A 24,856-nucleotide genomic window follows, 5' to 3' on the forward strand; every position below is an offset into this window, starting at 1 on the left:
ATCTAACTTAAAACTATCTTACAAACTAGATTTCACTTACAATTAAACACGGTGGGAAATAGGATAAATAAGTTGACAAGATTGTTTAAAAAAATATCACGTTTATTGCCATGTCGCAATTCAGAGGCACATACTGTTTGTACGCGCACTCCGTCAACGTAATGATATTATGTCATTAGCATAGTCCGTTCACGCGAATTAAACAATCAACATTATGTATGTAATCATAGTTCATGTCCATTGAACAGTCGTCATTACTTATTTATCACTCGTTAGTTAGGCGGCACTGACCAGGGGGTCGTAGGGCTGCAGCACGGGCAGCTGGTGGTGGGCGGCTCGCGGGCGGGAGCGCTCGTTCTGGACCTTTAGCAGGACCAGGTCTAGAGCCGCGCGCGCGTCCTCCAGCGGCGAGTGGCCGCTGCTCCCGCGCTGCACCGAGCGACCCAGAAGCTCCTCGGTAAGCGTGCGCAAGGAGCGACGCAGCGGGAACCCTCTAGCATGAGGATATAACGCACAAGTATCCACCACTGCGCCGTGAAGCAACTTCAACGCTCGCAAGTCATTGTCCAGTGCGTGTCCAATCAAAATCGTGTCAGTGCCCACGAAGCCCAATATGTCATTCTGCACATCTCGTAGCGTCTTAGTCGCGCGCGCCAAGTCGCGCGGCCTGATGCCCGAGAAACGAGTGTTAAGATCCACAACAGGCGAGCTCGGTTTCACTAGAGATCTGTATACAAGTCGGCCATCGGCTGCTATGACCGCGATGCTAGCCAGCTCCAGTCCGGCGGTGGTGTAACACATCTCGGCGTCGATCGCGTACACTCCGCCGCGAGGCGAGCGGGCACGCACATATCCTTCGAGGGGGCCGTTCATGCCCGGCTTGGTGCCGTTCCATACGTGACACCGGCCGACAACACAACCCGTGGAGCCGTAAGGTCCATTGCAGCACACATATCGGCTTTCACTCACGCGACCCCAATGGTAGACGCAGGGGTCCTCGAACACATATTCGCCGTCGGAAGTTATTTTAAAATTTTTATCACAACGCACACACAAATGTTCTGCACATGCAATATGATCCACTTCTTCGTCACTGTCCGAACGCGGAGTTGAACCCCACGAACCCCTACCACTGTCACTTTGAGATCCACCAGGCACAAACACGGGAGCGTTTACATCCCAAGAAGTAAACTGAGGTCTAGGTCGAGGCGGCGGATTGATATACACCACAGCTTTGGTAGAATTCGGCTCGAGTTCAAGCGGATAGCCGAGGGCCCACATGCGCTTCGGCGAGAGGATATGCGGGCGGAGTGCTTCTGCTAGTTCTTCAGGAGAGATCCTCGGCGGCGTCGACGGCGGCGGCGACGAGGCCGAGGGGCGGCGTCGATCGCGCGGCTTGCGCCGCCGTGCTGCGGAGCTGGCAGAGTCCACCGTCGTGACCGTTGAATCTTGGTAAAACCAATCGTGCATTTGAATACAGAAATGCATTTTTCTTGATCAGCTTGTATACACATAGAGTCGAGAGAGCGAGCGCGGAGCTGGAGTCAGCGGATACGTGTAATCGCGCGCGCGGGCGCTGTACTAATGGCGCGCTGGTGGGCCAGCCCACGCTTTATACGTCACGTAGGTAGCGCGCGTTCGTTAACGGGACATGCCAATCGACCGGCCTATTCTCATTTTTCTAAACAATAATAAACCTTCTTTGTTTACTAAATAAAGGGGGTCGACCCTTTTTTACATTCGGTCCCAGAAAGTGAGCAAAGTGCTGAAGTAAATAGAGAATTAGTCGCTATTACCAGGAAAGTAATAGCGACTCGCGTTTTGTTTACACGGATCAGCTGATGTCCGCGCCGCCGCCTGTAGAGCGGCAGTACGTTCAATACTCGACTATAAATAAACAGGACTTCACTGGTTTTATATCCCTACTAATGACATATTTTCACTTAGCTACGATTAAGCGTGGTCATTAGTTTATTGCAGTGATTATTGCTAAAATTGTAATTACCATTGTATAACATCTGACGACGATTTATTTAGCCTGAATAATTTTGAGTGCATGATTAGTTGATGGCCGTTTCGGTAATTCCCGAGATTTTGATAATATTTTTAGATGCGTGGTATTTTCCTCATGGGTGTTGAATTGGGCAAAATTTCAGGCTGCGCAATATGAATGAAACGGGTTTGTGTGACGTAGGTTATTTATATTCGTAGACTGAACGAGGCGGGGTGGCCGGGCCCGGGGCGAGGCGGAAGGACGGCCGTTGCCCCGACTCAAGCTTACTGCCAAAATCGTCTGACATTAACGAATTCTACAAGTTCACGAGAGTTCTTAGAATTCAATCTCAGACATTGAACTTGAGACGAGGATAAATCGATTAGGGAACATCACGAAGGATTTTATTAGGAAGTTTAGACTTTATGAAAACAACACGCAATATTTTATTATAACGCCTAAATCTACTTATATTACACGCTCAAATATTAAATGTAGCATATTAAAGTTACTTTACTCAGAAGTCTTTTCTTTGACATGGTATTTTTCCAGTGTTATTTTCTCTCAAAAAGCAATAATGCTACTTTACTTAAAAGCTAAAACTTTTTCTAAGGATAAAACATTTTACCGTGGTATTTTCCCTTCAGTATCTTTTAAATCTTTCACAGAAATGGGACTGACTACCTCAACTATTTTCGGTAAAAACGAATCTTGTAAAAGATCTTTTTCATTCTTTGACTACAAAAGGCAACTGTATTCGATGTGAAGTAAAATTAACACGTTTTGGTATACGTGAAACGACACGTCATGTGCCGGCTGCGATTGACGTGACCTACAATTTCCACGGATGGCAAAAGCTCCAATATTACCTCTGAATGGTTCCCAGGCAACCGACTACAGCTCTAAGTGCTATAACATACAACCTTTGTTAGCCATCGCAACATTCTGTTACACAAACTACGATTTTGCTCAAATAGTATCAGAGAGAAAATAGGTAATGCATAGAGGCTAGGGTGATAACCTAATCAGGCAAAAGATTGACTATCTCCCTTTGTATTATTAGAGCAAATGCAATCTAGTTTGCATGTAATTTAATGGGCAATTCTGCTATTTTTGCTTTTGAAAATAACCTTCAAAATACGTACCATTTTAAGTTTAGAGCACCAAATCGCATTGGATGGCGTGTCAATTAATAAAACTAACGATAATTTTATTCCGCGTTGGAAAAACGTTGTAGGTCAATGGCCCAAACTCCCTGAAGTATGTAAACAAAACTATCTACGCCGAGCGCGGATATGAATGAGCATTGACAGATATACCTAATAAACGATGTTTATTGTAACTAAACCAAAGACACAAGCAAAGAGCACACCAAAAACAAACCATTATGAAAAATAATTGGATTTGGCGTAGGCGAAGACAACTCCTAACACTTTATCACAAGTGTTTATTTACAACGTTATCAGTATTTATAAAAATCAGACCTAAATATTTTCGTTCGGATCAATAATCTGAAATAAACTTCACTATCGAACGCATGTACGCATGAAGGATACGCTTGTGATCATCACACGTCCATACTCCACGCGTCTGTGCAGCACGCGAGCGATCTTGTTTTGTTTCTTACTGCGCGGTTATAGGTGTCAGATTTGTTCTGATTGCGTGGTGTACGAGAATCGGTCCAAGCGTGAAACGTATCGTGGCAGCCGCGTATGTGTTTGTATACAGAGGCGCGTGTGGGCGCGCCTGGTCGCTGACACCGGCGCCGATAACCTTCGAATCGATGTCAAATGCGCATCGTCTCGTCAAACGGTATCGTAAAACTTAGATGGCCTGACACGAGAAGCTTAAGATCGCGACATAAAAAAGAATTCTACACAAGTAAGTATAAAATATAAGAGACAACAATGATAAAGCCCCACGCAAAATACCACGCATAAAACGTCTGAAAAACTAGCAAAAGTCACCTCGATATTACCCACGCATAAAAAAGTACCAGACAACCTTTGAGAAATCTTGGAAGATACTACAAAAGGAAGATTACAGAGAAAGAAATAAAGTAATTTATGATGAAATAACACAAGCGATGATGCCAGGCAAAATGCCACGCAGGGTTGAAAATAAAAAGTTGTTATGAAGTGTCTGAATTATTTAACATAATAGTGTTTACCATATTCTATAACAGCTAATACATATTAAACTGACTTCGTATTGTAATATTGCGCAAAGAGAAACAGTCAGAGCAAATGTAGCGCGTCTCAAATCAAAAGTCGAGGAGAGAAAGTGTCAAATGATCATAGTAAACTTGAGTACCAATTCTGTTAAGAAACGAAACTAGCTCATAACAATGCTAATTAAATAATCTTATAAATTGTTATTATGCATGTCACGATCGTGAGAAGATACAAATCTTATTGTTTGAAAGGTGCTCAATAAAATTTGATAGTTTCTTTCACTGACAAAGTTTTCTCTACATTAGTATTTAGTACAAATTGACATCGATCACTTACACCCTGAAATATTAAAATACCAAGAGAAAATTGTAGGTATCTACTGGTAAAATTCAAAATATTCGCATCGATGACTGTACATTTATCTTTTACAATATTTTTTCATGTTTACAACTGAAGGTTGAGTGGAGACCTTGCAAAGCACTGAGCATGTTTTATTTCAAGGAGTTTAAAAAGACGATTTTGCAAAATATGGTTATCTTAACATCCGTCGCCTGTATCTTTACTTGGTTCTTTTACTTATTTTGCTCTATTTGGTTTTCCTGTAGAGTTTTAATAATTTTCTCAGTTTCTCCCGTGAGTGAAGGACTGTGACGTTTATCAGGTGTTGTTAATGCAAATTCTCTTTGTTTCGACGACGCCTCGGAAGGCGCCCGGCACAATAATTGCGTGCAAGACCTGTTTTGCCTATAAAAGTATACGCCCACCTGTGATGTGCCCGTTCGCAATCGCGGTCAGTGTGCCAGGGCAGCGAAGAGTACTACCGGAACTTAAATTCGTTTTCAGTTACCTAATTTGAACCGGTATGCATTCGAGACCTTGGCAAAGAACAGCAACAGCGACCGATGTTGATGATCGAATTGATCGATATCGAATGTTTTGACAGCCGGCATGTTTCAATTGCTTTATGTAACAATAATAACAGCTGAAGATATTTATGACTTATATTTTGTAATAGAACCAGATAATAAGCATGACTGAAGTTAATACAAAGTTAATGTTTTAATTGAAATTAATTAGCAGTAGTTTATGGAGTTGTAATTGATAGTAATATACTGGACTTGTCGTGCAGATAATCGTTGTGTATTCTAGCGCTGATTAAGGACAAGTTCAGGTTTATATCAAAAACTTGACAAAGTGTGTCAACTTGTTGTTTGTTTTTGAGTTTTAATTAATGATCGAATTTCTAGAGTCTGGTGTTGGAATGCGTTTGGTGTAGAGAAAAGTGTAGTCAAAGCTTCGTATGCTGATATTTCGGTGAAAGTTGTTCTCGGACGATGCAGTGACCACTGTCACGACTACGGTCTGGTGGAAGGGTGGATCTAGGTCAAGGAGCTCGCCTCGTCAATGTGACTAAGCCTCCTCCAATGAATAACCTACTATTATTGTCAAATAAGCAGGCATGAATAATCATTTCATAACATTCAGCTGTATTGTCCTCACAAATATATTTATTCGATTCGAATGATTTACGCATTTCGTTGGAATGGTCACGGACACTTCTCATGTTGACGAGATAGTGTTAGCAAAATTTAATATGTATGTTTTTCTTGTATTTTGCATAAAACGTAGCAACAATAGAAATATACTTTAAATAAATCTACATGCAGGAGGAAGCAATTCATTGGAATCACAAGGACTAGTACATCAACTTTGACCCTAGTAATGAATAAGTTTTTATTTTTAACATTTAAATCAGAATTTATTTACTTCGAACTTAACTGACATTACTAATTACAAAATCAGGTAATTAGGTAGCATTGCGGAACACAGTTCCAAATGTGAAATTGAAAATGAAACCAATTACAAAGTATCTAAACCTAACGAGCAGGTGAATAATTGTTTATTACCTCGCACAACTAGTTTAAATGTTGCCAATCATTCGCAACGGTGATAAAAGCATGTATGAAATCGAATAGATCTTGTCATATTCGCACTTTTTCTCGTATTTCGTTTCTTAGGAAAAAACGCTTACGCAAAAGTGCTTAGTGTTGCAAAATGTTCTAAGCTCTGGGAAAACCTAACAGTCTGACTTCGACACGAACTGAACTGCATTCTTTTTGATTCCGATTAATAAACTAACTGCTAGATCTTTGCCTTATAGGTTAAGAGATGTTGACAAAATGTCGCTAATAGGTATAACGGTGTAACTCCGAGACAAAACTAGTCTAACAAACCGGAAAAATAACGTTTTCGGGGCACGTCCACACACGTCGTGTAGTATACACGCGAATACTACCTGCTACGAGACTAGAATACGATTAGTTTTATTATCTTTGTCTCAGCACTTTGATTTCTTTGTTACAACAAATATACAGCATGTGACTGAGGCATGTGCTTTATGTAGAGTTGTTTTTGGAGTGCGTTTTGGTAGGCAATGTTTTGGCAACGCTACTTTGTTGTTGATATTCAGAATCACAAATATAACATGTTACACAGTTGTCTGCTGGTTTGTAACGTCAGTTAATGTTAAAAGACAGTGCTCGTTTTAAGTATGACGACATTTCTGATTAAAACTGTGATTTTGGCAAGCGGAATTAGTTTTTACTAGCTATTTTAAGAAATATTTATACAGACTCTATCTGTTAGCACAAATCATCACATTTTATTTACTCTATAGCTTATCTTGAGGTATTTAGCCCACTTAAAAATTATATTGAGTGCATATTTATCTTGTTTTAGATGGCAATAGATAATCATATTTTTGTTGTTATGTTACATCAATAAAGATAGATAAAATGTTAATAATTTTTCAGACTATGTTTTTTTTACTAGAAAAGAACATTACAAGAAAAAAAAAAACATATTGTTTTAGGTACGAATTATCCCGAATACAACCGTTTATGTGTGCATCAATGTTATTTACTTGAAATTGTAACATGTGATATGGATCACGAAACAATTGACCTAATTACATCAGAACACAATTTTCGATAACCGGTAAAATGTTATTTTGCGTAACTCCATAAATGTGCTACTTTATTTTGTTATTTCAATAATAAAGAAACTTTTTGTTAGTTTGTTGTTCTCATTTATTCGTTAATTTCACATTTACGATAGGTATAGGTAACTTTTTTGTTTTATACCTATAGTTTAATCATTTCACCCTCGTTTACGACTGTAACACGACATATTATAATCAGTATATAAACAAAAGAATGCGTCAAACAAACGGCAGACTTCATATCCAGTTACAATTATTATTTGTTTACATAAACCGTATCTTCGTTTCCTACATTGACCGCTTATCTGAATGATACTGCGCAGTTAAGTAGCTCTACCCTGGATATTCCTTTATTGTATGAGTAATGTTTTTAATTAGCATCGCTAAGACAATCACCTGTCTTTAGACGATTAAAATGTACCAGCGAACTTTGTTTTGATAAAGATAAGTGTCATCCGTTGTGCATCGTGAGTATAATGACTAAAATGGATAATTATTTACTATTCGAGTTATCATCGGTGCAATTTTAGCTAAGTGAATAACAGTATAACGATAATACATTACTATCATGTATAAAAATAAAACAATGAAAATTCGATTTGATACTATGATTAGCTTGTCTTGAGTCCGTTTATTTTGAGGAGTGATCAATTGGTCAAGGTGGAGGGCAAACGTTGTCGTCTACTCGGAATCCCCGATCGGCGGGATGCCAAATTACGTCATCATGTAGGTATTTGTCTCATATACGACTTATTCGTTGTTTTTGCACCTTTATTATCCATGGACGGAAAAAACAACTTTTTTCTTATTTTTTTTTTTCAACAGAACTACCTATACAATTTCATTGTGTCAGTCACTCGGTGTTGAACTAAATGATACTTTAATAATTCTAAACTAACTATGTCGGTCAATGATTTCATGGGGCACAGTTGACCAATTTTAACTATTCCGTGTAATAAATATTTTACTAAAGAGAACCGAGTCAAAGTGACGTTTTATTAGCGGTCAACGGCCTTCTCGCCAAGTGTGACGATGTAGTAGGTTTATGTAAATTGGTTCACGCTAATTCTACGTGTTAGAGCAACAATGTCATCTGATGGCCACTCGATAGCCACTTATTATAGGGTTAGCTAGTCTTCATACGCTTTAAAACGATTCTTAGGTTAACGGCACCAAGATGCGCTGTATAATTTAGCTATTCGTCACAAATAACTGTCTTGTTCTGTTTCGAAGTTGTGGGAACAGACACCACGAGTCCGACTGGTCATTAATTTGCAAATGTCTTTCAACCCATTCTACATTATCGATTTGGAAGAAACAATAATAGAGCGTACAAACGACAACCAATTTAATTTTATGGTTGAGTTCGTAATTTTCTTGAAACTTGAAATGTTTGGGAAATTTCTTCTAGTTTTTCTATGGATATGCTCAATAACTGTATACTGTTAAATCAGTACACATTATAATAAGTAGCAAATCATTGTTCGTTTGAGTGCGATACAACTCATACAACCCACGTTTTGTCTTATTGTTTCATACAGCAATAATAAATTGCCTATCATTCTAAAATCCCACGTATTTATAGAGATATTAAATGCATTTATAACTTCATTTATGGTAATCCGAACGAAACGTGTGAGCAAAAACATGTATTTCTATTCTAGATGCTCGATATCGTTAATAGTCAGAAATGGAGCTCAATCTAGTTTTATTACAACTTTTTATTTTCAAATCAGGATAGAACAAGCTGTTGCGATATGATTTGCCCTCGATACTTTTCACATAGAGGCGGTTCGTTTTGATTCCGTGAGACTTGTAGGCTCTAGACCGATGTAGGCCTAACGGTGACAAAATGAACACGTTTATTGCTACCGACCTAATACGTTTAACTGGCGGCTGCGCAGCATCTTTTTACTTAGGTTTCTCTGCTTGATATATGAACTAAAATTTAGGGTAATCGCCTATAAAGTACACGTCACTTTTTATCTAAAAAACTAGAACCACGTCGAATCAAAACACACGTTTAAGTGGTGACAAGTGGATCAAACTGCGTCGTGGCATCTATTAACGTGATATTAACATTCAGGTCGTTAGAACATTATAACAAGGATGTGTGCCATTGATTAAAATTATTTTGTGACGTCAAAACGGTTTATACGCGTAGTGATTCTACGGAAAACTGCATGGTCAAAAGTTGAATGAGGATACACGATGGGAAATACTGAGTCATTTATATGGTATAGGATGTAAAGAATACAGTTGAAATAATGTAAACATAGAAACCAGGATCAATATCGTTTCTAAGGAAAACGTTAAATCCTAAAGCTTTCTGTTTATTTTTTTATTTACTCTAAAATGCGTCGTAGCACTCGTAGCATTGTATTTTTTCAACAACGTACAATACTTACACTGATATTCAACTCAAGTATGTAATGATAAGGCTTTAAGTGCATTGGTATTTAATTTTTACAATACAAAGCATGTAACTAATCATATTTTTTTAATCCATATATGTAGTTAAGTATCTGTAACCTACTTATTACTGTAGTAGAGTTACTAGGTAGTTTAAATATACACAACAAAGCTGCCGTGGTAACGATATTGGTACACTATTTTGGACTACATTCAGTTAAAGAATCAGCGCAATGAACTCTATCTGTATTAACTTAGTTCTAAGTATAGCTTAGCCTAACAAAGCGCCATGCCGAAGACGACAGTTGCTATTGCCCAATAACATGAATGCTTGGTTTCTAAACGGAAACACTTGGCCGTACATTTGTACGCTAGTTGGGCAACCCGTCATCCATGTAATAGTCTGAAGGTCTCGCGATGAAAACCTTCAGTGGGCGAAGCATTCGCTTTATTCCGCCAACAATTGGCCAAATGGTCAATTCGCCCGCCATTGCTTGCAATTGCAAACGAACGTTTGTTACCAACTTTTGTATCGGACGGCATTATAATAACCAATTGCGAAATGCGATTCTAATCTGGCTACTGGGTTGAGGTAGTCAGGGGCGCGCGGTGCGTATACGCAAATAGACAGTGCCTAATTTGCAAACGGAAACTGTATGAAAAACAGTGTTATTGTATTTTTAAGTAACCTAATGCCACCGAAACTAATGCTACGTTGTTGTAGGTGTGGATAACACAAGTCTAGAAAGCTTCTATGTCGTTCTAGAAAGAAAAGATGTGGTATTTATTCATGTGAGAAAATCAAACATGCGAGTCTCATTTTAATACAAGCAGCAGTCAATATTAATTTACTTAAATCGGTATAATGTTAAGTAATTTATGTAAACTGTCAGTCGAAATATAGGCCTGAAAACATCATGGCGGTAATTAATTCAGTGTTTACTGCCAAATAGATAGTTAAAACAAATTGAACTGACATTATTCACGCTCCAAAGAACAATTAGGACGTGTCACAACATGTCTAATTTTTTCACCTAGAAATAAAGAAACAGGCGCATAACTGTTATACTGAGTAGGTATGGATTTATCAACTATTGTTAGAACTGACACAGTCCGCAGTTACTCAAACCATATTTGCATATATCTGGGGGCACGGCAGTGCCCCCACCAAGTCGAGCAAAAAAGCGGCACGGCCGTACCATCCTTTTCTCGAAGCAATTCAGGCCATTTTCGACCGCCTGTAACTTCGTTGTGGATAAAACTAGAAGGCTGCATTTTCATTAGCTATGCAGGCATTGTAAAGACACGGTATATTTAAAATTTCATTCAATTTGAACCAGTAGTTTAAGAATTATAACGGGTCAAAGTTACTTAATTTTGTCACTCACTGACTGACTCACTGACTGACTCACCGATCATCAAAATTCTAAGGCACTTCTAGCAGACCTAGAAGCTTCAAATTTGGAATATAAGTAGTGTTTGGTGTATGAATCAAGGAAAAACTAAAATATTTGGGGGCACGGTAGTGCAACCGCCAAGTCGAGTAAAATTTTTCAATTTCGGTCCAGTTTTCTAGATACATAACTGCTGTCTACAAAATACAAAAAGAAATGAGATTTGGGGGCACGGTAGTGCAACCGCCAAGTCGAGTAAAATTTTTCAATTTCGGTCCAGTTTTCTAGATACATAACTGCTGTCTACAAAATACAAAAAGAAATGAGATCCCATCAAAAACAATACTTGTCAAAAAAACCAAGTCTCGCAACTCAGTTGTTCTACGGTAAAAAGTTGTGAGATCCATGTAATACCAAGTCCAGGCCAGGAAATCTTTAACGTTTTACATAAATATATTGACTTGGCCATCGCTTGAAAACACGTGTACCTAAATTAAATTATTTAGTGCGATGGCCAAGTCAATAATTTATGTAAAACGTTAAAGATTTCCTGGCCTGGACTTGGTATTACATGGATCTCACAACTTTTTACCGTAGAACAACTGAGTTGCGAGACTTGGTTTTTTTGACAAGTATTGTTTTTGATGGGATCCATTTTACTTGCTAATAAACAACATGGGAACTTAACTACGTAATATCCGCCAATAACAAACAATCAATGGCATATTAGAAGATATAATACTTATTAATAAACACTGAATAATTTGTGTTTGTAACTTATTATTCGAACGACCTCTTGCCCTACCGGATCTCGATAGCTTTCAAAAACTATTATTAAAAATTGACTTCCCATATAAAAGAAAGCAGACGTGATCTCAAATGCAGAGAGCTTGGCTTTTGGGATAATAGATTCAGAAGCAAATGCGTCAATGCAAAATTGAAAAACATCTAAAAATCACGTATTCAATCGATGCACGCTAACATTATGAAGCTAAAAGTTACTTTGTCTGTTTGTTTGTTACCTACGTCAAACCGGTAAATTAATTTCGATTAATTTTGGTACAGAAATAATCATTTTTAAGGATAATTAATTAATAGCTGGAGAACCGGCAAAAATAGTAACTGAAGAAGGTGAAAACGGGATTTAAGTTAGCATGAACTTTTTGCGCGTTTAAATCTTTAAAGAGGGCTTGAAATTCATAAAATGATTAACTGAAAGTGCTACGGGCTTTTCTGAAACAGATCGAAATCCCCACAACCGAAGTCGCGGGCAGAAGCCAGTCTAACAACAAATTATTCAATCGGCGCAAACGTGTTACATAAATCGTATTATCGTCAGCTGCATTTCAAAAACTTCGCAACATCGCAGGATGGAAGTGTTCAATGGAAGCGCAAATAGTTCGCAGTACAGCCAATGATAGTGGTATCATTAACAACTGTACCTACCAATTTAGGTATGCTAACTGTTCATCAAATGTGGACGACATTACGGAAATAACGGCACGGCTTTGTTACCGGCAATTGTTTTAACGTCACATTGTGACGTGGACTGAAATAGCGCGATTTAATTGGAATACGGCTTAACATATGGTTCATGCTGAATGAATGGCAATTACCTGAATTATAACAGAGTAACAGAATACGTTTGTAATACCGATTCGTTCTAAAACGGCCGTCTATCTGATAATATAAACTTTAAAAAAAATACCGATGCAAATAATTCAGTCAATACAGTATTATTTGATTCTTTGTACAAGAAACTCAAATGTAATTGAGACATATCAAAGAATGCTGCACCATTTAACATTTTAATCTTCCTCTTTCAAAGCAAAATAAATAAAATGTACGCTGTCACATTAAATTCAATTTATTGTATTACCATGCCCATGGCACAAAGAGTAACTAGACTCGTTATGTGCTCGTATAAGTACGAAAATGGATATATGGTTAGTAGATGACAACAACCCATAAATTAAATAAAGTATAGCTACTAGTATTTACTTCAGAAAAACGACATAGGCGTGATATTTCTATGAATAACAATAAGATCTTATTTGCGATGACCGAACTCACTTTGAAAGAAAACATATTAGTTCATCTTTAGTCAACTATGTAATATTATGTAGCATAAAGAAAGTAATGTTACAGTTTGACCGTTGCAATTAACTATTTTTTATTTATTTTAATATCTGCCCCTGAACTATTTAGATAAAAATAACAATGATTACTATCTTCAAAGGGCAGTCAGTTTTATCACAGCCTACAAAATAAATACTTTGTGGTATTATTTTCTAAAAATACCACGAGTCTAACTTCTACTCATTTAGATAAGTCATATCAAACACGCAATATTTTAGAAATACCACTGGAGTTTATGAATGAAGTTGAACAAAATGTGTTATTTATCGCGGTTTAAGATTGCGAATTAGTTCCTAGTTACCTAATAAAGTAAATAAAACGTAAAGATTCTATAAAACTAACAGTGAACGTTCGAAGGCCATGCGGGCACATTGCAAAAACCTATCAAACCTTTTTTCATCATTTCAATGACATTGATACCTAATACCTTTTTAAAACGTACTTTTTGGGACACAGTGAATGTCCTACCTGCGCAATTGCGGAGTAGGTAAGTAATAAAAAACACCAAAAAATCAAAGACCTAAGTTAACAACCTCATTATGAATACCAGTTTCGATAAGTCGTTGGCTCTCGACTCTATAGGTATACAAGCTTTGCAAAACAAACAAAAAACCTTAAATAAAACTTATTTAAAACACCACCACCATTAGTTAGTAAAGCATGTGATACGGTTAAGTATATTTAGGACTTTAATTAGTTTATCATGTGCACTTTAGATGGTCCTTGGTCGGTCTTTTGAAATATAAGAATATGATAGAGACGCCTCATTGCACAGGGGAAGAAAGATTATAATAAATATAATATACTATTTACTTTATTGGTTCGGCATGAATAATGCTAATCGTAAACGTGTACATACATAATCAGATAGGAAGTTGTTTCAATGAGAATAATAACTATCAATAATATAGTAAATACTTTGACAGATATAAAATACATAACTGTTAAACTGTAAGGTACATAATTTAGGAAACGGAAACTTTATGAAGCCGTAAGTTTTTCAGTTTAAAGATATAAGCTTTAAAACAATAGTATGTTCATAATATTTAAAACAGCTAGTAAAGAATATACGTAAGAAGTCTCAGTAATATGTATTAAGTATAGCAAAGAAACATTTGAGAAAGATCAGTTAACCAAATAATGGTCACAAACCGATGCTGACGAAACGACAAAAAATTTTCGAACAAAGAAATATGTTGGCGGAAGAAGTGAATTATCATTTGCCTAACAAGTAAAAAAACCAGACATTGATTGGAAAATCAACTTTAAGACAAACGAAGATGTCTTCATCCAAGAGGTTTAAGGAGGAGACATTCATAAAGTTATGGAAAAATATCGATAATTAATTAGATATTATACGCGTTGTCGGATTAAATGCCTTTTAAACGATCAACATCCTTTAAAGAATAAGTGAACATAAAACCGCAGACTAAACTACCAGACAGACGTGAAGATGAACAAGAATTACTACTGGTCATTAACTGAAGTCATATAGAATTAAAAATTAAATAAGGAAGACCATTAATTTATATTTTCCATGGCCGTTGCCACGTCATTTCAATGCAACAGACGAGTATTGCGCTTAACGGTTTTATTGAAGAAGCACCAAAAAAGGCATTGGAAAATCTTATTTAAGAGTAAATTTAGGATGCAAGAACACACAACAGCACAACTAATTCACATACCAGTGAATGAACTCATAAAACGTTCGTTATATGTTTCTCACACGCAACAAACATTTCTACCCAACCCTGCATCGTGTATTCAGTATTATTTTTCTGCATGAAGGCTTTAAAGCAATCTTTGTTGTGTTATCGAAACTCACAAGGCTGTAAGATAAAAAGCGCAGTACAAAACATCCCGTTACGTGATCGCATATATCAATTCCATGTTCATGATATCTGTGGGTTCATTACCACTTACATAAATCAATCTGCGCAGATACCGAGAAAAAAACGTACTTAAACAAACAATGAACTGCTTATCCATAATATTTGATATGTGAGACAGAAAGGCACAAAATAGCTTTTCCTTTGATTAGTGTTTTCGATGCCTAAATTATTCATTTGCTGAAATACGCTACGAATGCTACGACCATAAATAAAAGAAGGTTAAACGTTTATCATTACTGATTAACTTAAACGTACCTATGCGTAAACTTTAAATAAAACAAAACTATTTAGGTACCTACTAGACTAAAACAAAAATACTTTGATTACATAATAGTATTTTTAATGGTGATTATGAAGTAGGTATACTAATTAAATTATCTTATGTTACGAAATTAAAAAAAAAATCAACACGGCCGACCATGAAAAACGAAAAGAAATAGTGTGCTATTGTTGATTGAGTTTGGGATCTCTAAACTTGTTTGCCTTTAATCTAGATTTGATGTCTGATAATTGATCACTAATCATGTATGAATAATGTTCAAAAGAGTATGAATAATGTTCAAAATATGTAGATATTCTGAATGTGACATAGAAATGCCTGAAAGAGTAACTGTAGAAGTTTACCTAGCACCTAGTAGTAGCAAATAACCTAGTAGGAAACGTGTTAGAAGGTCGACATTTTCAGTACTATAGCAGATATTGTATTTGGAAGACTGCAGCTCCATTAAAGCACATAACTCCTGCCTCCAAGATTGCGATAATGCGACGTACAAATGCCTGAAGGAGTAACTGAAGAAGCTTACCTATTACCTAGTAGCAATTCTGTGCTAGTAGTAGCAAATAACCTAGTCGGAAACATCATGAAGGTCGACATTTTCAGCTCTATAGCAGATATTAAATTTGGAAGACTGCAGCTCCATTACAGCACATAACTCCTGCCAAGGTCGCGACCAAGACCCTTCCGCGGTTGGGGTGACGCTGCTCTTTGGCGACAAGACCTCGGCGTAATCTTTTCCTGGTTCTTGTGAATTCTAATGCCCTTGACTACAACAATTAACTAGCGACATTTCCAAATAATTGTAAATTCTAGCCTTCTATTCACAAGTGACGTAAAAACGAGTCCAATTATAACGACCAGAATTCCTTTTTTATCAAACTTTTTAGCAGTTTTTGTTAGTACCTATATTTTTAAACATAAATTGAAACCTGTTTATAAACACTATCGAAAATCCCTGTTTGAAATAAAAATAAAACACCTTTGTTTTGTAACTGTAGCGCCATCTGAGTACAGCGCTTAGAACTAGCGCGGCGGAAACTTAACTTGAGTTTCAATGAGTCAAAGCTAGAGGGCATTACTTACACAGAAGTTGCGTACTATGAGTAGAAATCATTTCGTAAGTAAAGAGAGCCAATTTATAATCATAATTAATTACACTAATTTCTTATTTAATAGGCTGAAATGGATAACTCGATAAATAATGATGTTGTGATTCTAACAATAACAAATGTGACGTGTTTAATATCGTGTAAACATTTGTTACAAACGTCGGACAAGTAAATAACAACGATAAGTTCATTGACAACTCTAACGAACAATATCGAACGAGTTATAGCACGTGGTCCGCGTAAATCGTATTTTAATTTAACGTATGCGCAATACTACTAGCAGAGCACGTGGTTGTTATGAGTAACGTTACTAAGACTTAGTAGGTTTAATCAACCTCAACGGCAATTTTATAATAATCGAGAGTCTATTACGGACTGCATTTTGCATGAAATTTTACTACAACCTCGTTTAGAGCCACTTTCTAAGAATGTAGAGTTAAACTTTTAACATTTTCAAGTAGCACAAGTGCAAAGTTGATATTCAATTTACATAAATGTACTTACACACTGCCGTTCTTGTCTGGTTACAAGAACTTACTAAATAATGTTATAAACATGAAGGGGAAAGTGGAATGGGCTGTTCAGTCTGGCTAGGTAGATAGGCAAATACCTACTTAACGCTTAGATCAAAGCTCCTTTCCATCGTAAAACCGCGTTATAAGGTGAAAGACAGCAATTTATGTTTATTAAACTACAGATCATTTAACACGTTCAATGCCGTGGAGTCACAGGTCAACCCCAAAACAAAAGATTTTTTTGCTAAGTTTCTTGACAGTTTTACGACTTAATGTGGCTTCTGTCAGACATAAATAGAATGACACATATTCAGTTTCATGAGTAAATTACGCGCAAATATGAATTATATCATAGATAACGCTTATCATTGTAGTACCGGTAACAAATCAATTTGATATGTCGTCATAGCCAATAAATATGTGTCTCAATAATCGTCTCATATAAATGTATTTTATTTCCTGTGTGTTAGTTTTACGCGGGGATATTTGATAATACTATAATTATTATCCATTAACTAGTTAACTAGGTAATAGAAGGCTTAATTTTACCTAGTTAACGGATAGCTAATTATCCGTTAACTAGGTAAAATTAAGCCTTCTTCCTTATCCACGAGGAAAAAGGCACGAAAACTTATTATTCCGAGTTCAACTTCCATAGAGTAAGTTGTTTCTTCTCATTTACCCAATAAATAATTCATAAACTTAAAGTTTATTATTTACGTGTATGTAACTAATAAATGGAAAATTAATGAACGAGCCGAAACCTACATGTTGGAAATAATCATTAATATGGAAGAGTATTGTAACCGCGTCAAAAACACAGACTATCAACACTAGTTACTGAAAACATAATTACGTAATCAATGAAAAATTGCGCATTTGCGCAATATTATTTTATTTAAAGATACAAAACTTAAATAGGTCAACAAATTCTACAACAGTTACCGAGATATCTCATCTGAACCAAAACTGTAGATAAAACTGAAAGTCAAAGAGATAAATGGCAATAGAACAAAATTGTGCACCAACGAAGGACTCTGCCAATGCAGTGAACTATAGAAAGTGTGCAGTGAGACAACTTTCGCGACCGAATTCAAGAGAAAGTAGTTCGGGGCGTCGCACGCATACATTATATCACTTTATCCGGCGTCTCTCGGATTATATCACAAGCCGTTTTGGTAATCAAAATCAATGTGCATTACCTTTATAAGGCCCATTTTAGTATGCGATAATCTTTACGTGGTTTGGTGTAAAGTCAATCTGCAATAACTATAGCGTAACTTTCGTAACAATATTGTCAGACGAAATGGTTCCACTTGGAGTCGAAAACGGTATTGACATGAGTAGCAGAACTTTTGTTCCAAAATATCGGCTTTCGCTTTCGATTTGCGCTTGCGCAGCATCCACGGAAACCGTGCTCGTGCGAACAAAATTAGCATGTCCGTGTGCTAAACACCACCTATTTACAGATACACAATGGAAGGTCACTATCTGGCAATACATACAAATGATGAAGCTCATGGCAACGTCACTCTTTTACAAGACATTTTCATGCTCGTTAAAGAGTTTTTGAAAACCATCATTATTATAAAAGTACCATTGAAAACAACTGTGTTTTAGAAATTTTTTCTTTGAGTTTTCATAATGATTATGTAATGTTCTATTTTGTATATTTATTTATTGAGTTTATTTCATTTTAAAGACGCAAGTACCTAACCAAGTACGTCTGTTTAAAAAAATATGTAAACAAATAACTTAATGGGATGTGCCATGAGTTCAACAACTAGTCTGTCTGCATACGTTTATTTTTTTTACAACAGTCGTCATAATTTATTCAATTCTTCGAAGTGTAAATAAAGTAAAGGCTAAATTTCTTGAGCTGCTAGTAAATAACTTGTTGTTTCGAGGCGTATAGGCGTTCCAATAATATACAAATGAAACGAAAAACACATTCATTTATAGTGTTTTGATAAAGTTATGCACAGTTTCAACCAATCAATAAGTCATTTTAAAGAAATAATCTTAAAATTGTATTTATTTCAATAAGATGTTTTAAAATGTTATGGGCAGTTAATAACTAAATATTTAATTAGTTAATTTGAGAATTTACTAAAACGCCATCCGTAGTACTTCCTCAATAATGTAACAATAGAAAACTAAAATTCAAAATAGACTTACAAAACCGTATTATCTGTCTACCCCAGCCTTCAGTGGATTAAATAGTGCGTTATTTCATACCTACTGTGACATGTGCTTAAAATAACCTAATTTTACATTGAAATTGTATGTGTGGCTAATTAACTAGCAACTTTACAAGCAAATTACCAATTACCCACTCGTGTAAAACTAGTCTTCTTTCCAGAATGTTTTAATTATTTTTTGTCTTTATGCGTGTATACTTTGTGACGTCAGCACCACAACAAATTCACTCATATTTACATCTATGTGAGGGGTCAAAGCGTTAAGATTGATGTGCGTTCTTCCGTGCATTGTCTTGCAACGGTACAGTCAGTCAAATTTGCATACATTCGTAATCGTTAGCTGAGTGAGTTGATCTAAACACAGAGTCAAAGTCAGACTACTTATTGCTCCATGTCGAATCATACACGAGTTATTGAAGTGGACTGTGTCTGCCCACATCATCATACAAGGCGTGTATTGTTACGTTGACCTTAAGGGTGCCGTCTTCGTCATTGCTGATCTCATAATGACTTCCATCGTTTGTCTGAACGTCTAGCCTTACCACCACTTAGTACATTTATTTGAGAGCATTAATTGGTAAATTTGGGTGTCAAAGTCAAGGGTATGAGTAGATTTTTGACAATATTTCACATTTTAACATCTTCATCACCAATGAAATATCTCTGACAGATACAAGACGTGTATTGTTACATTGACCTCATGGATGATCTCATAATGACTCCCATAGTATAGATAGTACTGTCCGACTACGTCTAGCATTACTACCACCATTTAGTACGATTATTTGAAAGAATTGATAAACATTGTTTTTGGATGTCAAAGCCAATGCTCAATAGTCAATTTATATTATTTTATCATCATGAATGAAAAATCTCGTGATCTCTTCTCTTCAATGTCACATATTGGAGTTATCATTGATATGATTCCGTGAGATAAAATAAAAGTTTTTTGTTCTTTAGAAAGAGTACATAAATGATAAAAAAAAATGTCTCAATACATTCAACAAAGGCGAGATAAGTCTTTTATAACGAATAAGTTGATAATATAGGTTATACTAATGCTTTTCTGTCTGACCCCCTTTGAAATTATTATTTGTTACAGGAAATCTGATTTTATGACCAGGTCATAAGTAATAATACCATGTATACGAACGGGAAATATATTAAAATATCTACTTAATTACGTTATGCTATACATACCTACGCGGTCTAGTTCCTAGATGGACCATTGCCATAAAAACTTATTTAAAAAGTTTATTTATCAATTTTTTTGTTTAAAATTAAATGTTTATTTTAATAAATAAGGATTTATTTGGAACTAGCTTTCCGTCCGCGGCTTCGCTCGGGGTTTTCCTAGAAATTATTAGATTTTTTCTCGCCGTAAAAACCGTCCTTGGTTTTCAACGAACATAAAAATGTCCAGGCGTTGTTGAGTTATGCGCTTACCAACACATTTTGCAATTAATTTTTATATTATAGATTTACTTTAAAAAATCACAACTACATACTTCATAATCATTTATCTGCTAAAACACGACTTTCACAATAACTTTAACAAAAGTATTATGTATTAGGAAACAATAACAAAGCCATGAAGGAAAGTCACATTGTGAGATGTTATCGCAATATCTATGGAGATAGCAATCAATACATGCAAGATAAAAAATATAATATGGCGAAATCTGATAAAATTACGAAAATGTTACGCATATTTAAAAATAACGTTTGCATTCATTGTAAAATATTTCTAAATTACTGTTACGAGTACCTAATAATAATAATCTAAATTATTCAATTAAATTTTAAACGTCGTACTCGTCATAATATTTAATCAATTCATATAATACAGCAAAAAATTCTTTATTTGCCTACTTGTTTCTTTGCATTTAGTCGCCATTTCTTCGCCAGGTTATTTACATTATTTCGATGATCGCATTATGCGAATGCGAGCAACCTAAAAAAAACAAAAATGCCGTTTTTCCGTTATGATGTTAAAATGGTCATTCAACCAGACTCGAAAGTCATTAATAAAACATTTATTCTTGCGTCGATATACCTAATGTAATAAATTAAACACTTCCCTGTTGCAAATTAATTAATTCGTTCAACTTATTTGTAGTATAATGAGCCTACCAACAAACAATACACAAAACAAATCAAACAAATCAAACTTATAAGTTCACCCCGTTGTTTTTTCGTCGGGGGTTAAAAATAGGTACCCATATAACGACTGATTGCAGATGACAATTTGTATGGGGACCTTTATTTTTTATATTGGTCTTGTAGGAAAAGTAGTTGTATTTGAGCAGTAGAATTCGCCCTTTATGTTTGATCAAGTATAAAACTACACCCTGTATAAGTAGGCTTCTAAGCGTTTATATCATTAGGTTTTAAGATGATACTCTAAAAGGATGCCAAGGCGATCGTCTCCTTCTGATGAGCTTGAGCATTCGATAATTACTAGAAAATGCGATTTGCAGCCATCGCATTGACTTACTAATTGAACTGATTTACACTGGATTTTTAATCCTACCAAGGTATTTTTACGGTAATTATTGGAATAGCATAAATTTTGTACAGAAACGGAGGAATTAAGGTGGTATTTGCCTTTCTAACCGATCTTTACTTCTATGTAAATGCGACTCTCTCGCATTGATTTCGAACGGTCAGTGTATGTTTTGACGTTAAAACTACTGAATTTTTTATTTTTATTTTGGTATTGAACCTTGGCGGAGGACGTAGCCTCACATTTTTGCCAAAAAATACTTGAGGAGCGTGCCTATCATATCTGAAATACACATAGATATTAAAATTCATGTTGAAACGACGCATGGTATATTCTACATAATGTACATTCTGATTTGTAGGACCTAAATCCAGGCAAAACCGCAGGGTGTACCTAGTCTAAAAGTACCTTTGCTGCAACAGCTCTGGACAACTTATTACCGTTCATGGTCAGTGATGTACAAAAGGCTGCCAAAATATCAGCAATTTGTGTCTGTGTCAGAACTTTGACACTGAACTTTGTACCAGGTTAAATCTTGTTAATCCACAGTTTACATATTAAAGTTTATATGCCACTTTCAAATTAAATTACACATTATTTTCATGCACCCAGAAGTCATCTGTAAGTATTTAAGTAAGCAAAATAGGCATGGAACATTTCATGAATAGCAGGTGAAAAATCATATGAAATGAATTTCATTAATCACACCTGCTATTTTTCTTCACATAGACTGCTATAATTTCGCAGTCAACGAAATCACGAATCACATGAATTTCATTCATTCATTCGAGCGAAGTCCGTGAGCGCTGCTCTGCTAACTGACCGAGCGAGTAAGAAGGAATGATTTGATCATGTGCGTGTTAGAAAAGGACAAGAGATGTGATGACGAACGAAACTGAGCATTTTAAATATGAACTTTAAACTCAAAGGAGTAAGGTTTATATTTCCTTGTCATGATTCGTATGATTTCATTAGATAGCAGGCAGATGAAATGAATGATTTTTCACTAGTCGCGCGGTTAGTGATTGTTTTGTTGCATACATACTGTGCTGCGGAACTGTTTGTTTTTTGTTGTGCGACATAAAATCAAACAGATATTAAGTCACATTCAATATAGGTAGCTAATTAGCAATCGTTCATCATAATTCATACTTCATTAAAAGTAGCACATTATATGTAAGAGCTATATTTTAACACTGCGAATAAAAATCATTGCCTGTGAAATTTCACATGTGAAATCACATGAATAAAAATCATCATTTCATGAAATGAAAATGAACGGAAAATAGCAATCATTTCCATGCCTAAAGCAAAATCGCGATAGCTTCAAATGGAGCCTTCAGAGGTCGAAGACGTCACCTGCCGTGACTGACGGTGCGGTCACGCAGCCCACTGTATAACTTAATGGCCCATTGTACTATTTTAAATCTAAGGGACTTTACATGGAACGATTAAATTATGAAGACCTGTTATCTGTTACAGAAGGATACAGTTCTGTATAACCCTTTGCCAGGCCCCTCTTTCCCACTGGGCACTCAGGGCACGTGCCCAGGGCCCCGCGTCGAGGAGCCCCCCCCCCCCCCCCCCCCCCTGTCATAAAAGATCCTTCTCCGGATGAGAAGGGCCTCCCTTGATCCTTATGTTCCCAGGGTCCTCAATAGGTTAAAGACAGCCCTGCCCTTTGCTGCCTTAACGTCATCAATGGTCAAGTGCCGAAAGCACTCAAGCCTCAAATTAGCGTATTTACCATCTTTGGAGCGTCTTTTCTCTTTTGAACTTCCAAGATATTTAGCATTTTTGTCTCAGGATACAGTTCTCTGACTCGTCCCAGTTGTGTTACTGTTGTAGTAAGGGCTAAATACTTGCATTGCTGTAGAAATTCATAAAATTAAATTAAATTCATAGAGTTTCAAGTCCGGTTCTATAGATTTCAAACCGTTGACAAGAGATGTCTGAAACATGTTTAGCGTTAATTTCATTTAGATGTTGAAACGTTGTTGCGCAAGTAAGCCTTTTTCATGCTAGTTCGCTTCGAGGGCGATTATACAAGTCTTCGAGTGTAAATGCTCAAATAAGTGTTTCTTATTGTTACAAGAGATGGAGCCACCGAGCAAGGTGATTTTATTAAAAAACAGGATTTTAAATAACTACAACGAACGGTACTGCAAGTTTATGTTTCTCAATTATTATATCCAATTTCGATGTGTGATATTCTATCGTTTAAATATAATCGCTGGCATTCTAGAATATTATAGAATTATTGAATGGCCTTAGTAAACCGATTTGCGTTACATCCTATCCATGGAATGTATTAGTTTATTTTTTGCCGAATTTATCTGTAGTTTGTTTTGTAAAAGACTGAATTTTCGAGTGCAAGCGTTGAAATGGCGACATTAACACTATATTTGCGTAACTGTGAATAAAAGAGATAATGTGGTGTCAAATATGCTGTTTTAGGGTTCTTTAAACGGCTAATGTAAGCTTTTAACACTCTTAAGTAGCAACAATACCAAAGACCATACAGGTTACGAAACTTGAACAACAAGGCGCATAACACGGTCACGGCTTAAGGTGTTTTTTTCGTGAAACGTTATAACCACATGAAATGAGAATGTTTGTAACGCCTTAATACGGTCGGTGATTATGCAAATGCTATTAATTAGCAAATTGCACTAAATCTAAACTTAACTACCGTATCTGATTGAACATGAGTAACGTGACAGATGACAAAGATTTATTAACTAATTTAATCAGTTTTTTCAATTTTAGTTACGCTTCATTAGCCGTATATGAGAATGCAACAATTTCCATTGTGTTTTAATAAAATTAATTAGTAACTTTTTGTATCAAAGAAATATGAATAATATAGGTTACACAAAGCTGTGTTATAATAAGTAAAAAGTAAGTTATTGACAATTCTGCCATTATTTTTCAATTAAAAAAAATGTATACCTAATAACGAATAGAACTAAAAACTTAGTTTATTGCTATTTAATGATTTGTTCTTCTCTTTCAGTTCAGTTTTAATTGTAGTGTAATCTTTAAAAATTATATTATGAGTCAGTATTGTTACTCTACTGGCTTATTTTTAAATACATTTTCTTTTCAGTCTTAAAAAAGTATTGTTTTTTACTTTTCATCTACTTAATTCAACAAAAACCTCTATGTTCGTGTTCTTATCTATTTTTTATTTATTTCGCTTCATTATTTATTCTTAGAATTAAATTGCAGTATTTAACTTTC

At 35.9% G+C, this 24,856-nt stretch overlaps 1 protein-coding gene across 2 annotated transcripts in view; it reads right to left on the minus strand.

Moving 5' to 3' along the window:
- Window positions 1-24,856, minus strand: part of LOC135075141 (transducin beta-like protein 2) — a 77,011-nt gene that overhangs the window by 40,701 nt on the left and 11,454 nt on the right. The window contains exon 3 of one of the 2 annotated variants that reach the window (XM_063969491.1): window positions 82-1,448. The exons of the other annotated variant lie outside the window; for it this stretch is intronic. Coding sequence (XP_063825561.1) covers window positions 277-1,448 — 1,172 coding nt within the window. The 3' untranslated portion in view covers window positions 82-276. Of the gene's footprint in view, window positions 1-81; window positions 1,449-24,856 lie in introns of those variants that run through there. 2 annotated transcript variants of the gene reach the window in all.

Source organism: Ostrinia nubilalis, chromosome 10, assembly GCF_963855985.1.
Source record: "Ostrinia nubilalis chromosome 10, ilOstNubi1.1, whole genome shotgun sequence".
NCBI lineage: Eukaryota > Metazoa > Arthropoda > Insecta > Lepidoptera > Crambidae > Ostrinia > Ostrinia nubilalis.